The sequence below is a fragment of the Scomber japonicus genome, chromosome 13 (assembly GCF_027409825.1).
Source record: "Scomber japonicus isolate fScoJap1 chromosome 13, fScoJap1.pri, whole genome shotgun sequence".
Lineage (NCBI taxonomy): Eukaryota > Metazoa > Chordata > Actinopteri > Scombriformes > Scombridae > Scomber > Scomber japonicus.
Window position 1 is genome coordinate 28,486,442 of NC_070590.1, and position 18,936 is coordinate 28,505,377.

Genomic DNA, 18,936 nt, shown 5'->3' on the forward strand with positions numbered 1-18,936 from the left:
TCATGCTTTAGCGAAGCTTTCAAATGAACATGTACAGTAGATGATTCCCTTCAGCCTTGAAACATCTATACATAATTGAATGTAGCATGGTCTAATCTGAAAACCTGGAAGGACTACACACAAGGTGAATCAGTCATAAGTAGGCCACATTTTGTAAAATCTAGTTAAGTGATGCATCTCGTTCTCTCTCCTACATACTAAAACCAACGCAATGTACTCATTACACAACACTCAACATGTTGTCTAACCATTATGAGCAGTATTTAATGCCATATTTGCAAGCGGCTTACAATATTCATATATGCACAGGGACTAAATCTACACATATGTTGATACTTTATGTATTTTCAGTAGAATATGATCTGACCTTAACATGAAAAACCGTTCTGATGATCGCTCCACACAAATGTGATTCAGATCAAATTGCTTCACTGCGAGCGGTTGCTATCAGTGTGTAGATATTTTATTTAAGACAAAAGAAAACCTAAATTCTGCTCTACTTTACACCATGCCCCACTTTTGCTGAACTCGCAAACACTACTAGCTGCTGTGTGGAGTCAGACTGCAGGGCTCAGACAAAGGTCTTACGTTAAAATGTAACTTCTGCACACATAAACTGCTCATACATATATGTATAGCTAGAGGTTCCACCAATGAGATCACTTTGTGGATAAAAACATTTTAAAAAATGATCCCAATGAACTGTTGTGGTAGTGTGGTGAAAGACAGTAATATATCAGGATTACATTGTAATGTCAGTCTTTACCGTAAAGAAATGGCAATTGTTTCAACTTATTAATCTCATGCAAGTAATGTATATTCTTCTAGACATAGGGCATGTGTATATGAACAAAAACTGGTTTCCTCTTTGTGCATTAAGAAGCACAGCGTGTCATTTTGCATACATCAGAGGATTTTTTAGATTCTCAATCAAGGGCATGTTTATCATTGGAAATATCTGTCGAGCAGCAGAAGATAGAAACAGTTCACTGCTCCATTTTGTCCTTCAGGAAGAAAAATACAACAATGTACATACAGTACAGTAGACAAACTGTATCGCACTAGAACATATGGCTTTAAATGTAATATTTCATCCATGCCTCACAGACTTCAGCCTAAACCCAAACAAACAAGTCCCGACTGTAATGTGCTGCCTTTATTTGATTATGGAGGCAGCGCTGATACAGTCTCATGGGTGAATTGATTTTCTGATAGCATCAGGTCAATTTCTTGTTGTCAGTGGTCAATGCCCCTTATAATGGCTTATGCAAATGAATCTGAATCTATGCATCTACAGCTCACAGTCACTGTTGTTACCAAATGAAAAACACCCATCCATAAAAAATGACTTTACTAAAAAAGCAGCATGAACGTCTTAGTAAAGGACAAATCATTGCATACAATGAAAGTTTCCACAAGCTCCTAATGTATCACAACGCATGAACAAACTTACATATAAAACATATATAAGTATATAGCAGGATGGAAGATGCCTATTATGAGATTTAAATATATATATTTTGTGTAGTTTGCACAGGTTATACATTAAAAGACAATTGTATGTTCTGCTTCCTTTAATACACGCAACAGTTTTCTTTTATTTGAATAACACTGCCACCCTGCCTTTTATTCCCCCTCTGCAGATGTGCTATAAGTGAGCATTTAGCAGTGATGGTTTGGCAGCTGTTATTATATTGCATCCCTCCTGTTAAAAGGTGCAAGCTTTTGCTGCTGTTGGTTGCCACCCGTTTCTAAGACAACTAGACAACTTTGTAACTATTATTTTTTCTAATTACACTTCTTGTTGAGACATTTTACTGCAAAAGAAATGTGCACATTTGCTTCTCAAATGGCTCTTGTATTTAATAAGAACAACAACAAAAATTAGAGCAGGGCACAAAGCAGAACATTTCACTCTGACAGCACATCATTTATCATATGATTGGACTACTTAAAATAGAATAAACTCAGTGACACAAAAAAATTAATTAGACACAACTAGTTTACCCAAAATATCAATATAGTATACACAGTTTGAACAAATTCATGAAGAAGCTTTCAACTTTTTTTTAACATAAAAACAAAACTAAACCAAAAAAAGTAATGATAATTGAAAATCCAACCAGAAATAAAGTAGAAAAGACTACATGACTGTTAAATACATATCCTGTATTCTAAGTCTTGCTTTTAAAATACTTCTATGCATTTTCAAGTTATCATCCACTAATAAAAACTGTTGATTGCTTTGTAACATATTTATTCTATAGTCAGTTATCACCATTTGTAGCATATGCATGGTGATAACTGACCCCTTTAATTAGTTCATTCAATTAGTCAGCATTGCTGTCATAACTTTCAGGTACTATACAGTATTAACACCAAATTGAAGCTGATGAATATAAAGATGGAGTCCACATTTCTTATGGTGTAATACTTTTTTTTATTTTTTTTATTCCGAAGCATGTTTGGGCATTATGGGATTGTTACAAACAGCAGTTTAACATGGAATATTGTATCATATTGTTCCATTACCTTCAGCTGACACCAGCAGCACTTTTCTTTCTTTTTTGCTTTTCAGTAAAATGCCATGAAGACTATTGGTTGGATTGTAATGTAATTAGTTACATACATTCATGGTTCCCATATGATGTATCCTAATAAATTTAGTGACCTCCTGACTTAATATTATTGCCATTATGAGGTTGACATTTGTGGTTTTGAGTGAAATGTCTCATTAACCATTGGATGGATTGCTAAAAAATGTGATCTATACATGTCCATATTCCCCTTAGGATCATTTGTAATAACTTTGGTGATTTCTGAATTCTTCTCCAAGCGCCACCATCAGGTCAAAAATGTTTTTCCAGTCCTTTGCTTATTACCAAATGCTGCAAAGCATCAGCCTCACCTCTATTTTGTTTTCAGTGCTGATAGCAAATGTAATCATGATGACATGTATTTAGTTTATTTTTTGTTGTATTCATCCAATGTCACAATTTTTAAAATTCTTATGGTTAGTGAAATGTTGTTAAGGTTACTAAAACCAATATAACAATACCACATATGGCACATGAACATTCTGAGTAAAGCCCTTATAGATCTGAACAAATCCACCCATCTAACATAATTCTCATCCAATATTCTGTCCAGAAGGTACACAAAACATCCCAAGTGTAAGCATTAGGAACGTACAACGTACATACGAAACAATACTTTAGTTTTCGTGAGTTTGATTTATAGTTCGATTTGCATAAGGTTGCAGGCTTGCAGAAATATTCACCTGCGACAAATGGATAAAACAATTAAAAAGCAGAAAAGTGTTGCGACAGCATTAATGTACTCAACCCCATGGGATTGGTGCTATTGCAACCATGTGATAGCACCAAAGATGATAAGAGTGAAGAACAGGACAGATCACCCAGTAACAACTTTAAATGGCTTTTATATCATTCACAGACTTCATAAAGTACAGTTTGCGTTGTTTTAAAGTTTAAATAAGACACCACCTCCTGGAGTGATTACACACACCGCCTTAGCACAAACTTCTGTTCCAAATCAATGCTGACAAATATGTGTCTGTCAGTTGACAAGAAAAGGGGGTGTTTATCTCCTTGGAGATAAAGATTTTCATATAAGTTATTTTTGAGTTGTTTTTAAAGACTATTTTTGAACACTTTTGTTGCTGACCGAAGGTCTTCAGCACCTGATACATCTCTATTTGTAAGAACAGAAGAGTTCTAAAAAGCCTTTTTTTCCTAACACTGTCATGATTGTTCTTATGCTACAGCTCTATATTTGGTGTGAGAAATTTGCTAAACGTAGTCACTCTATAAGGGGAAGAAAAAAAAGGGTATTGTATAATCTGTGCAAAGTGCATCCGGTGCTGGTTCAGGAGGCTGTAAGAGGATTGGCCGTACCCAGCTGCCTCCTCTGAGACCAAACAGTGCTGGAGGATATGGTCACACTGGCCTCCATAGCAGTGTTTTCACTCCCAGGGGAAGCAGTGAAAGGAGAGTGAAGGTGGTCCAAGAAGGTCATCAAAAAAAGATAAAGACGATGGCAGATGCAACTAAACTTTAGTGTGCCCTTCAACACCCAGACCGATGCCTCAGGCAGAGGTACTGGTGGAACGTGACGGCGAGGTGAGGGAGAAGAGAAAAGGCCAGTGGCCGCTGTCAGCAGGAAACTAGTCCTGGGGGAGACACCCTGCTCGGTGGGGCAGCTGGAATGTCTAGCCATCAAATGGACCATAGACCGTTTCAAGTACCGTCTGCTGGGTACAGAACTCAGCTTAGAGAATGGCCACAGGGCTCTGCAATGGTTAGAAACCATGAAACTCTTGAATTACCTGCTGGCTGCTGTCAACATAGCCATGCTGCTTCATATTAAGTGTCCTCAAGTGTCTTTCCCAGGCATGCAACTTCCTGTCCCACATTCCTGGTCCCTGACAAGGACACATATACATTCTGTGGTTGGCCTTGTTTCTTTCATTGAAAGAGTTGGACAATTACGTATGCAGGAATGACACTTTAGATTTATCTGCCTGCTCTTGTGTTTGAGGAAGTAGCTGCTACATATTGATACTGACAATTACATGGTGTGATTAATGGACTACAGGGAGAAGGAGTGTATGTGCGAGTGTGTTTTTTCCCCTAACAGTCACAGCTTTACCTCCCTCTCCATGAAGAACAGCTCGCTGGATAAAAGCTTTAATGGCAATGATATAGAATTTGCAAGAGCTTACTCACATTTTTACTGTACATCTGGTGTTGGGAACAATACAAATTATGTTTAAACTGTGGAAGGTATTTGTACTTTATGTCCTGAATAGTGACTCGAACTAAACGCTTTATTTTGAAGTGGTTAATTATTATTATTATATCTCATTCAACAAAAGAACTGCTTGCTGTTAGAAGAGTCTTGGGGTTTTTTTTGTTTGTTTTTAAGCCCAGTAATTAATGTACCTCTTTGTATAAAGATTGTCAATTGCTGTCACACTTTACTGTGCATTCCACTAAAACAACAGACTCAAACAAGCATGAAAATAGAGGCCAGTGCAATATCAAACAGAAGTTAACGGTAATTACAGGTTCTTTTTTTCTGTCTTTGCCCAGTAGCTTCCTAATGGAGAGGCATCAACATTCACATGTAAATGTGCTCATGAGGGGTTTGATCATTAAATGTACAGACAGATAAAATGATATGTGACGCCATTGCAAAAACCACAGCCAGCATCTCTCTGCCAGGCAATTTTTCTTTCCTGCTTGTGCCAGCAAAATTTTCCTGCAGAACTGCACTGCTATATGCTATATGCAGAATATGCAGAGTCACATTTACTCAGGCTATTTGCACCTGATTCTGAGATGTGATGCACTCTGCCCCAGACACATGCAATGTATTTATCTAACAAGCACAGCTGTCTGTAGCTGCAGTCATTTCAGTGTGTGTTGGAAGATTTGTCTCTCTACTTATTGCATACTGTAATTTGTGCTCATTAAACCTCAATTTGAACTTGACATTCACTGTGTAACTGAAAATCACAACCTTCTGTATTCAGAGCTGCTGGACACGTTTCACTCTTTCGGTGGATTGTGCTTACTTTGTGCCATGTCTGTTCATGGTTACATGTTCCAGGGATTCATTTTACAGTAAAGTTAAACCTAAAGATTTTCCTTTCATGCATTTAAGGAAGATGTAGCACAGTTGCTGCCACAGTGGGTTTATCCCAGCAGAGAACATGAACAGACTAATGTAATTTAGACCTTTTATTTGAAATGTCAACCGTCATGGAGCTGCCTGGTGCCCAGTCCTGTCTCCACCGATGACACAAACTTAAAACACAAAAACTTTGACCTCTCCTTTAAGCTGCACTGCACCTCCCCCACACAGTCCAGCCACTACTGCAGAGACAAAGAGAGGTTGATTAGTCAACTCACCCCAGATGAGCTAATCAACTCACCTGGCGCTGCTCTTTGCTGAGCCAGCTCTGCCCAGCCTCTCTCCCCTACAGCTGACTGCCAAAACTACACCCACCTCCACAGATGGATATAGCACAAATAGTAGGTAGAGACATATTAATAGAAGTTGCATTCCCTTCAATTTACGGCAGTCAGTTTCACACAATGAGGCACAGAGACCAGTGTGAACTGTCCATGACAATTAAAACACATAAGTTACCATGCTTAACATGTAGTTTAGCCTGTCAGCATGCACATCAATGACAATCTCACTAGATGAAAAGTCAGGGAACCACCAAAGTCAGCAAAAGGTCCTCTAGAGACCTTCTATAAGAAATTTAAGAACAATCCATCCAATAATTGTCAATGCATTTCATTAAAAAATTATTGATAAGCTGTGGATCATGGATGTCTGTTTACTATTCTAATATAAATCCAATCAATCCCAGAACTGTTGAGATATTTAATCTGAACCACAGTGGTAGACTGACTGACTGACTGACTGACTGAGTTGACCAAATGAATGACAGACCAACATTGCCATCTATAGAGCCATGTTGCATGGTTAAAACAATACAGACAGGCTGTGTGGTGAAACTAAAAAATAGAGCAATAATTCAATAAACACAAAACCTGGTTATTTGGTAACAGCACAAGGACAGGAGATACTGTGATTTGTGCTCATTAAACCTCAATTTGAACTTGACATTTACTGTGAAACTGCAAATCTCGACAGGCTGCACTCTCCTTTCTTTTGGCAAGACAAAGGAAAGCTGCTTTTACCTCAGTATTTTAGGAAGCAGTCAGCCATTATATTAACACCAACCCCACTTCCACCTGCTCTAAACAACCTGCTGCATTCAGAGCTGCTGGACACTTCTCACTCTTTGGGTGGATTGTGCTTACTTTGTGCCATGTCTGTCCAAGGTTGCATGTTCCAGGGATTCATTTTACAGTAAAGTTAAACCTAAAGATTTTCCTTTCATTCATCATTTCCTCTGGTGTATTTAAAAGATTACTGTGATTTCACTTTTTTCCTGAGGTACACTGAGCCAAAGAACTTTCAAAGTAAAGCCAGCCTTCAGCTATGTCAGATAACACATTTATCCATCAATCCATTATCCATATATCCACTTATCCTCCTGTGGGAGGTGGGTACGCCTTGGACCAGTTGCCAGGCTATCACAGGGCTGACATGTATGGATAGACATCTCACTGATGGGCAATTTAGAACAATTTGCAGCCTCCAATCAAACAAAGCAACATGTGTTTGGAATGCGGTGGAAACCAGATCACAATATACAGTCAAGCCCGAAATTATTCATACCCCTTTTGGACATGCCACTTTTTGTTCAAATGTAAATAAAAGCTGACTGAAATATTTTTTTTACCACAATGATGCCTTTTGTACATCGTCTTTTTATCTTCTTGGAGACGCCAGTGTCACTTCCGGTCAAAAAACAACTTGCTGGTTGAATAAAAGTAACTTTAAGTCAAAATTTGCCAGGGGTATGAATAATTTCGGGCTTGACTGTATATGTTCAATAGATTCTAAACAAAATATAGCTGCTTTGACACAACATTAACTGAACAACTTATGTCTATAATATCCTTTTTTCTTCTTTGTTGAAGTATATTTGTACAGTCATCAAGTCACAAAATGTACCAAATGTATTAAAGCAAATGATCAACAATGGCAGCCTGCTGTCCACTCACAGTCACCACAGGATTATTAACATTTTTTATGTTTATATTTAGGTATATTTTGGTTTAGGTTAGAAAAGTTGGCAGAATACTGAACATGATGCATTCAGTGACCTGTGCCACAATCTCTCCCTAACCTTAAACCAAAGTGTATTTACACTTAAATCTACACAGGATTTAAAATTTCAATCCCAAATCTTGTGCTTTGAATGGACACAGCTCATCCCAAACACCTGTCTATGACTCCTGGGAGAAACACACACTATCACACTTCTATCACTCTTTCCCTGTTAATATAATCTAGTTAGAACATTTCTCACAGTATTATAGGAAAGGTAAATTACTGTATAAACTACTATACTATACTATACTATACTATAGGCTACTGCATATATTTAATCTCTGGGAAACAGAGTTGGCACAGTAAAATGTTGCTCAGGTACAAATCCAGTAAGAGTATCTCACTAGTCACTACACCATTGCAGAAGGGAAACAATTATATTAGGCCTGCTTTTCTTTTTTCCCCTATTCTTCTGTGAAATTAAAATTGGTACATGTCAGCCTCTGTTAGAGTGCTGTCAACTGCTTTCACTTTTTTTTTTCTTTTTGGTTTTAAAGGTTCACAACATGTTCTAAACAGAACTGCTTGTTTTCTATCATGATACAAAGTGGTTTCCTGCAATATTTGGTCCTTTATATTGTACTGCAGTAATCTTTCTATGAAAGCTGCATAGTGTGCCGACTAGGCAGCAGAGCTCCTTAAGCTAATGGCTAATATAGCTGAGGTGCTCCGCTGAGTGCTTTTAGACGGTCATTTGTGCCGGCTGCCACCCGGTTCTTTAATGGCTCTCTTATTAGTCATCCAGTGGCACTATACTGACACTGATGTTGTGCTGGAATTATGGCCATCGCCTCAGACCACTGATGGTGGGTGTTGATGATGATGATGGTGATTGTTTTTCAGTCATCCAGACTAAAATATGATGATTATGACTTCTTTATAATCATTCATCTGGGTACTTTAGATTGACATTATGATATGTAAATTGTAAACATGTTGGGTTATTGTCTTACACTTTGTTTAAATATCTACATGTTGTTAAATCTGTTGTGTATTCTGTACTGGCTGTGTAATGATCAAATTTCTCAAAAGGAATCAATATTGCATTGATTGTACTCTATTCACCTCTGCTCTGTCCTCAAATTGTTCTTTGAATGCTGACATGTTACTGTTAACAATGGTGTAATGAGCGAGCACACACACACACACACACACACACACACACACACACACACACAGAGAGAGAGAGAGAGAGAGTCTCAGTAGTGGGTTGAGTGGGAATCAGCAGAAAGTTGATAAAAACCCACACACCAGTAGTTGCCTTCATTTATTGTGACAAAAGTAGCAGGATTTGAGGCTGCCAGCACTCTCTGATTTTACAGTTTGAAATAGGACTCAATAGACAATTGTTTAATGAGAAAAACAGGCATTTGGATCATGGAACAGAGAAATACTAAGATTATTTTTTTTCCCTATCTATATTTTTTCCTAGCTGCTTTGACAAAGAAAAAGTAACGTCTTCATTAAAAAATACTACTTCCATCTTAAGCTGTAGTATCATATTTATTTTGGAAGCATGTTTCTGTAATTATGTATCATTATATTTAAGAATGAAATAAAAGTAGCTTCAGCTCTCGAAGAAAAAAAAATCGTCCCTCAAATTCTTGAGAAGTTGACGTTTATTATACCATTAGCTTCTATTTTACACAACAAGCAGAATTAGCTTTTTCTTTTTTTAATTGTGGGGTTTTGAGGCATAATGTAATTCATCCACAATCCAGAAAGTAATAATCGAGTGTACTATAAAGCCAATGAGATAATTTGATTATAATTTGACAGTAAACTTCTTTCACCCCTGGCCATCATTAAAGCAGTTACACAGTACCAGCTAGTAACTCAAAAGCTTTTTGTCACCCGCAGTCTGTCTAATATAGTTATCCATGATGAAAATGTTCAATTACCTGTGCTAGCGGTTCCCCTGGTTATATGCAACAAGCTGATTATCCCTAGCCCACAACCTTTTCAGTGAATCCCCAGCCAGCTGCAACAGTCTGCAGTGGAGGATTTGGAAAACATAATGATATTATGCTAATGTAGAGATATTGCTGGATTGACATTTCTACTGATTGGGATTAGTGCTCCTATCCATTTCCCCCCCACCCATGCAGCAATAGTTTAAGGTCTCTCTGTCACCAGAACATGCTTTTAAGATTGCTGGTGTCAGGGGTAATTTGTGGTGTTACTCAAGAGGGCTTGTTTCAATGCAATTAGTTTATTTTCTTTGTGTAATGAGTGCGTGCCCTGAGCTGTCTGCCTTCTGGAGACATTTGGAAACATGGTAATTCCCAAATTTAGAGACAAACTGCCTCTGTGGTCTGTTTGATTTTTTTTCCCTTCTTTGTAAAATTAAGATTTGACAAGGATAATCACAAGCTTGTAACGTTTGCACACATAAAAAAGGAGAGGTATCTAGCATATTAACAACATATATCAGTTACAATATCAGCACAGGAAGATGGGGGAATCTTTTACTTCACTACATTTTAAGTACTAAATGTACTTGATTGTATCTTGGTTTTGGGAGTTCTGAGTGTCACAGAGCAGGCCTGTGCCCTTCAGAGAGTAGGTTCAACTCTGACCAAACATACACTACATTTTCAAAGGAGGCGAGTGCCAAATGTAGGGAGGTTATACCAGTGCAGGACAACAGCCCACTTCAAATATCTCAGCCAGAAGTGTACAAATGTATCCTTTAAAAATGAAAATGTATACATTTCCAAAGCTTCTGGTCCAGACAATATCCCAGGCCATGCTCTCAAAGCATGTGCAGATGTCTTCACAGATATCTTTAACCTGTCCGTTCCCTGCTCCAATCTGTAGCTCCTACATGTTTCAAGAAGACCACCATCATCCTTGTCCCAAAGAAACCAAATGTGAGTTGCCTGTATTGCACACCTGTATTGCCATGAAGTGCTTTGAGCGGATAATCACAGATGACATTACATCCCCCCAGCCAACCATACTACACTCACTGCAGTTCGCCCATAGGCCAAACAGGTCCACAGCTGAAGTGATAGCATTGGCACTGCACACTGACCTCTCCCACCTGGATGCTGTTCCTTGACTTTAGTTCAGCCTTTAATACCATAGACTGGTCATGAAGTTCAGGAGGCTTGGGGGGAGGCATGCTCCCATCCACCTCAAGGGAACAGCAATGGAGAGGGTCAGTTGCTTCAGATTCTTGGGAATTAACATCAACAAGGATCTAAGCTGTTTAGAAAGCAGCAGGAGGACAGCAGCTCTTCTTCCTCCAATGGTAAAATAGGTTTGGTATGAACTCCAGGATACTTACCAACTTCTACAGTAATGCGAGGATCCTGACTGGCAGCATCACGGTCTGGTATGGCAGATGCACTGTCCTTGACTACAAAGCTCTGCAGATGGTGGTTAGATGAGCCATCCGGGCCCTCTACAACCAGCGCTGCAGGAGGAAGGCACAGCGTCCTCATCCTCTCTGACCCCAGCCATCCCAGCCACAGACTTTTCACACTCTTGCTGCCTGGTGGGCGGTACAGTAGCTTCCAAATCTGGAACCAGCAGGTTAAGGGACAGTCTGTACCCACAAGCCATCAGGCCACTTGACACTTTTTGCCTGTACACACCACACATACACACACTGTGGTAACACATGGCACACAAATACCAATGACCCTTACTTCACACAGCCAAAAGACTGTGTGACTGTGACAGAATTACTGTGGGTTACATATTGTTTACTATTTAATATCTGAATAACTCTTGTTACATTGTTTTACATTTCTCACTTTAATCTTTTTTCCCAAGACTATTTAAGATATTTAAGAACATTATCCTCATTATTGTATTGTATTGTCTTAGGCAAAGCCTTTAGGTAAATACTTATATATTCTCTGCACTCAAGACCTTATATTTACTATGTAAATACTGTTATATTTCAATCACTAAATATCCCTGCTACTTAATACCATTTGGCTTATTTGATTTATTATGTGTAAGTTGAGTTGGCTCTGAGTCAAAGAATCTCTTTATGGGTATTGATGTTCCATTTTTACAATGAACTTGAAACTGAAACTGAAACATTACACCACCTTTTTTTTAGCACTCTAGTCAGGTCTCTATGCTACATTCAAGTGTGTTCAAGGACGTACATGTTTGTTGTGCTTCATGTGTTCTGCTTCATATCCAAACTGCCAAACAGTAAGTGGAAGACTCCACAGGGCTTTATGGTATTGGGAAGCCAAGTGTGTTGGAGTACATACAGTGGTGATTCTAGAGTCTGTTGAGGCCCTAGACAGAAATTCCCAACGGGCCCCTTCAAACAGCATTTAACACCATTATCTTATAAATAAACTGACACTGATGAAAAATATGATTTTTTTTTCCTTTTTCAAAATAAATGTTCTACATATAAATATAAAAACATGTAACATGTCATTTTCTAAATATGAACAAATAACAATAAAAAGCAGAACAATGAAAAGCTAACTAAATAACTTCAATAGGCTTATGGTTCTTGGCTAATGCAAATGCTACGCCATCACATCAAAAGACCTTTGAAAATTGCACTCTACTGAAAAAGAGCCAATGTTCACATTAACAGGATGTAATAAGTTGGCACAATTTAAATATATAGAACAATAAAACATTGTAAGTAGATTCAAATATATATGTATATATATATATATATATGCATCTTAAAACTGAATCGTTTTCTTAGGGAACCAGACCCATATTATAAGCAACACCCTTTAAGCTTTTATTCTACAAATGCTGCTTATAGGCCTTGGTTCGTGCAAATGCTGCCTCTATCCTCTCCAGATCCAAGGATCTTCACACATTACACTCTTTTGAAATAAAAGCCAGTCCTGAAAGTCTCACCTGGGACATGGTTGACCTGAGATAGGTTTTGATGAGTTTTCAAGCTGAGAAGCTTCCCCACGCAGGGACAACAGTGACTGGAAGAGTTAATTGGAGATGAAGGGCAATGCTGAGGTTTCCATGGAGACCCAGAAGCTGTTCCTTGTAAGTGTAATCAAGGATCTCTCTTGGGGAGGAAGATGCATGATCAGGAAACAGCAGCCCTGACCTCTAGAACCAAATCCCCAGAATCTATTGTGCAGTCGCGTCATGTTTGCAGTTTCTTATAGCTGTCTGCAAATTTGCTACTCTGAAAAGTCTTTGACATGTTTTCTTTTGAGAACAAAACCATAAAAGACATTCCTTCAAACTGTTGAGGGCTGTGTCCACTTGAGATGAAAAAAAACAAAAAAAAACCCTATTTTTTGCTCATCTGGAGTGGATTTCTTGTCTGCCCTTATACATGAACTGCCGGGTTGTTTTCCGCTGTCTTTTTTTTTTTTTTTAGGAAATGTCCTGTCAATCTGAAGGATTTCTGCTATCTCTCTAGTATCAGCTTGAGAGGCAGAAAGTCCATTTTGTCTGAAATTGTCCAGATATACTGTCACTGTGCTTGTTTCTCTTGTAAGCATTTCAAGAGAAACACCGGAGTTCAGTACAGAATCTTGCTTACGCGGTTGATCTTATACAATAGATACACCAGATTACATTGCTCAGTACAAAAATCCATGTCATGTGAGTTCACCATTTATGCTGGTTGCTGTGGACATTGTGTCCAAGTCTTTCTTCTGCATTGAGAGGGTTTGGAAAGCTTGTATGAGGTAGTTATGCTCTCCACTTTCACACAATCAATCTTGGCCTTCCATCTGGTCACCGACAAAGATTGTACTCTTAAGTATTTAACATGTTACTGTAAAGCTGCCCAGCATTGCACAGAGGAGCTAAAAAGATTGTACAATCTCTGGACAACACCAAAGGAGAAGGAGTTTTGGCTCTGCTGCAACCAGAGTGTGACTGCTGCACAGGAAACACAGCAACTACTCATTTAGTTGCAATATTCTTGTTTGTACCATTCTAATTTCCATCATGTTGCTACCATTATTGTTGGATTGTACACAGTCTTCATGTTCAAACTGAGCTTCTCCAGAAGTGTGTCAGACCTGTTCCAGTAGTGTCAAAGGAGTGTTAACAAATCATACGAAATGTTCAGAGATAAATGCACCAATTGAAGGCTCGCATTTAATCACCCTTAGTGTGGGTAATGTCAGGAGTACAGACCATTCTGATTGAAAAGTACTTTGCTTTTTTCTCCTTTCTGACTATCATCTTTATTTATTTTTAAAACTCGTCTTAAAACCCATTTTTATTCCTTGGCTTTCAACCGTGCAGGAGACTCTGCTCCTGTTTTACTGTTTTATGGTTTGTTTGTTTTTTTAGTTATTGTTTTTAATTTGTTTTAAAAACAAACAATTTTAGTATTTATTTCCTGTTAATTGTTTTATGTTCCTGTGTTGTTTTATCTATTTATGTACAGCACTTTGTTTCAGCTGTGGTTGTTTTAAAGTGCTTTATAAATAAAGTTGAAGTTGAAGTTGAAGTTTATCATTGTCTCCAAGTGACATCACTCAGAAATCATTTCAGTTTGACTTTGACTGCTGAGATGGTGCACCTTTGTTTCTTTGTTTAGAATCCTCCTCAAATGTTTGTTCATGTCTGGGTCAATTACACCAGTGATAGGAAATTGTCATTATGTGGGTCATATAGGACATTTCTATGTCTTCTATAACATATTATGACAAACACTCTGTGTATCACACTACTCTTTTGCTGCACCTAAACGTGCATCAAATCCTGGTTGATTTGATCAATGGATGTCTTAGTTTTGAGGTTCATGGCACCTCTTCATATTGGTAATTCATCTTGAATGCTCATGTTCATTTAAATGACTAACTAGGTTCTTCCAATTTCTAAATCCACCTTTTGGCAAATGTATTGTCCAGTTTCCAAGTATTTTTTTTCAGATTTCTGGGGAGAACTTATCACAGATGTGTAGCAGGTGGACCCAAAAAGCAGACAATCTTGGGAAACAGGGCACTTTATTGGCCAACTCAGGAGAAAACAACAAAATAACTCAGCCCACATGGGAAGTAAAGTACACACAACAGGAACTAACTGACAGGAAACGCAAGACCACTAAACACTGTGCAAAACAACACAGACTCAGACAAAGACTGAACTGAAAACCAAAACCTATATAGACATGGGGTAATAACTAACAGGACACAGGTGAGTAAAACAAGACAGGTGAAACACATGAGGCAATCAACTAAGGCAGGAGAAACACAGGAAGTAAAACCAACAAAATACACAAAGAGAGAACAACATTTCAAAATAAAACACAAACTACACCAGGATGTGACAGAACTATCTTTGACCTATACTCACTTTGTCACTATTGTGCACTGCTCAGTATGGCCTGTGATACTCGGCTAAACCAGCTTGAACTGCTTTGATTCATGTGGTGTCTTCTAAAAATAAACATACATCAAATGGAGATTACTCCTATCTCTACTTGACCGTCTTCCCCGACTCAGCCAATCCTTATACTAATGTTTGCTAATTAGAATGAAATACATGATACAGCTCAGGTTGATAAGAATGTCATGAGTTTCTGCAGGTATTCAGTTATAAACTGAAGTAACAAACTGACCTGATGATTTAGCAAGATGAAAAGTCAGGTGATCACCAACATGTATACAGTTCATACTAAGTAGGGTGCAAATGTCTGTATAAAATGTCACGCCAATCTATCCTATAGTTGTTGAGATTTGTCCCAACCATTATCGGCTTCAGTCTGGACCAGCGTAGCTAATGAACTGTCTGACTGACTAATATATCTATCTCTAATGTATGATTGCAAAAGCTTTATATGTCAAAACAACCCTCCTATTGTAAAATATCAGGAATGGCCATTGTCATGTTTTTTGTGGTAGGTGTAACAGGATAGCAGCTTGTGTAAATTGTCCTAACACTTTCTGTATGATCCATGTAATCTGGATCCTGGCTCACATTGTTCCTGGTCTCTGATCCCTACATCCTTGCGTAACATTAGGAGCAACACAATTATGTTGCTACCGTTGTTTTGTTAAAAATACAGAATCACAGGTGGTGTTATAGCCGCCTGGTAGGTGTGAGCGTGTGTCTGTGTGTGGGTGTGTTATGTTAAGAATTGGGTGAGGACATGCAGTACATTTGTAGGTGGTATAGCATTTGTATTCAGAGAAAACATGTTGTGATTCATGTTCTTTGCAGGATATAAGGCAAGAACATGGAGCTTCATATTGAAGACAGAAAAGGAAAAACTACTAAGTGACCTCAGTCTCACATAATAAGCAGGTTAAACAAAACCCTTCAGAGTGATGGCTGGTCTGGTGAACATACTTTATGTTAACGTGTCAATTACAGGCTGCTACTATTCAGCCTCATTAGGTACATGATGAGTTCTAGCTGGGTCAGTATGGGTCAGACATATTTACTAATGTGTTTCCTCCTCTCTTTTTCTTTTTCCTCAGGCACCCATAAATTTGTGACGGAGGGGGAACATCTGGAGCTGACAGGCGTCACCAAAGAGCAGTCAGGAGCGTATGAGTGCATTGCTTCTAATGATATCTCAACCCCTGATGTCAGGACAGTGCAAGTCACCATCAACTGTAAGAGTCAAAACCGTGACATTCATGGCTGAACCATGTGGGAGGGGACATAAAGACCAAGACCAAGACTTATGGGGGACATAAAAAAAAAGCCAATAGCTATTTCTTGGATATAACCTCAAATAAACCCTGACTGTGTGAAGCTTAACCTCATCATTGTGTCACTTCACATATACTGTAGGAATACGATGCTAAACGTTTCATTTTGTCATGTGTTTTATAGATCCTCCTTTCATTTCTAAGGCGAGGAGTACGGGTACTGCAATCGGACAAAAAGGAGTCCTGCAGTGTGAAGCCTCTGCTGTCCCGAGGGCGGATTTTGAGTGGTACAAAGAAGACCGCAGGCAAGTTTCTCCTCAGTGCTCTGTGATTTCTACGGGCCGGAGTTTGTTTGAAGTCAGTGTTAGAGACACCTATTCTGCTGCAGGGTGTGGGCTTTATCTGAAATAAGGAGGACTGGATCATCTGTGTTAATAAGTGATGGCTTTTTACACATATCCTTGTTTAAAGTAAGACTGTACTTTTGATGTAATGAGATAATTCTTCAAGCCCCTGCCCTTTTTCTTTCCTCTATGGGCAAAGTATCCAGTTTTAATAGCATTATAGTGAAAGAAAAGTCTTACAGATCATTTGCAAAGCAGACCCGGTTACCAAAGGCAACTATTATTATTTTTACACTGTAATTGGTTTATGTCAGTGGGGGTGCAGGGTGTTGGAGGTTTAAAAGGATATAATGGTATAATGCAGCACTTTCCAACTGAAGGCTGTAGAATGAATAAATGTTTATAAGCAGCCCCAGAGCTGGTACTACACTTTTAAATGGTCCCTGAAGGTGATGGCGCCATTGCTCATCAGTCCCCAAAAGACAAAAATCAGTCCTCAAGAACAAAAAAGATGGAGGACGCTGATAAAAATAAATGAATAACATCCACAGATTTGAAATAAGACAATGAAACAGTGGCAGAAGAGTAGGAAATAGAATGAGTGAAATAGATGTCTGGTTAAGTTGCAATGAAGGATGCTGTGCACAAATACATGTGCTTAAATGAGAAATCTGTATTCAGAGTGTTTTGGCTCTAGTATGAAAAAAAGACTTTCATAGCCTGCAGGTGTGTAATGTATTCTAACTTCATGCAGATATAAACTTCAAAACTGAGTGCTAGATTTCATAAAAAGGATAAACAGACACATGACCTCTCAGAGGATTGAAGAAAAGCACAGTTGCTTTTCCTCACTTGTTCACCACAATAAAAGCCTTGAACGTTGCCCCCCCCCCCCCTCTTTGTTACAGGCTCTTCAATGGAATAAATGGGGTTAAGATAGAGAATCAAGGCAAACAGTCCATGCTCGTCTTTTTCAACGTCTCGGAAGAAGACTATGGGAACTACACGTGTGTTGCTATGAACACCATGGGAATCACTAATGCCAGCATAATCCTTTATGGTAAGAGCTGAAAGGGCTTTTGTTCATACTGATGAGATGTAAACTAATAATTATGTTTAAATTATTGTAATTTATTTCCAAATGCACTATTTTTAGCGGTTAGTTCATTGCATGCTAGCAGCTGCACATATTAAAAAATCAATACTGACATGGAGGTCACCTTCTGTATGATATTCACTGGTTTACCTTTTCATTTCTACATTCACCAGTTTCCATGGCAATTACAACAGTGTAAAGCTCCTGTTTGGCTCAGGAAATGAGCCACATGAGCGTTTGAATTCCAGCTAATCACTGTTCATTTTGAAGCAAAGCCATGGTCCCACTATTGATTTCAACACTAAACCTTGCAGACCCCGCTGATGGAGTGTGTTTTGCGTGGTTCTCCCTCAGGTCCCGGTGCCATGCACAGTGTCAATGGGGCGGCTGTATTGCCCCGTTGCTCTGTATGCCTCCTGCTGACGGTCACCTTACTCTGCTACCTGCTGAAGTTCTGATGTGAAATACGACAACCTTCGAGCTTCTCTCAGCATTGAACAGCAAGAGCAGACTATTAGTCCTATAAGAAGAATGGAAATCCAAGAGCGCCAGTGGTTCACCCTTCGTTTTCTTTCTTTTTCTTTCTGGCTTTGCATTGGAGTCTGTTCTCTGTTGGCTCGCCAAGAGTGAGAGGCGTCAATCTGAGAAAGGGAAAAATTTGGATCATGCACTAATTTGATGATGGTAGAACTATTGAGTTTGTGTCTCCCCAAACCTTTTTGTATGTGAAAAGGGAAAAAGAAAAAAATAAATGTAACTGTTGATAGTTGACTGTTTATTGCCCAATATTGAAGTGTACATTCAGATTATTATTATTATTATTATTATTGTGTCACGTCCTGTTCAATATCTGTACAATACCATTACGCTTTTTTAAGTAAACGACAAAAAAAGGAAAAAATGCAATGTGATTGTTGAATTTTACTGTATTTTTACAGTTGTATGCAAAACAGAGTAACGGATCCTTCATGAGAAACAGTTCAGAATAATAAATAGTACACCATGATTTCTCAGGCAAAGTCCTACAGCATAGTGCATCCAAATTTTTATTTCCATTGTAGTGTGTGTAGAACATGTACAAATGTGTACAGACAATTCCTGCACTGTTGTTTTTCAAAATGTATACACT

The 18,936-nt window shown here is 38.5% G+C and overlaps 1 protein-coding gene across 1 annotated transcript in view; it reads left to right on the forward strand.

Annotated features, from left to right (window-relative positions):
* opcml (opioid binding protein/cell adhesion molecule-like) overlaps window positions 1-18,267 on the forward strand; it is a 223,730-nt gene extending 205,463 nt beyond the window's left edge. Inside the window, exons 4-7 of the mRNA XM_053331509.1 lie at window positions 16,191-16,328; window positions 16,552-16,672; window positions 17,620-17,771; window positions 18,162-18,267. Coding sequence (XP_053187484.1) covers window positions 16,191-16,328; window positions 16,552-16,672; window positions 17,620-17,771; window positions 18,162-18,265 — 515 coding nt within the window. The 3' untranslated portion in view covers window positions 18,266-18,267. The remainder of the gene's footprint in view (window positions 1-16,190; window positions 16,329-16,551; window positions 16,673-17,619; window positions 17,772-18,161) is intronic.
* The last annotated feature ends 669 nt before the right edge of the window (window positions 18,268-18,936 follow it).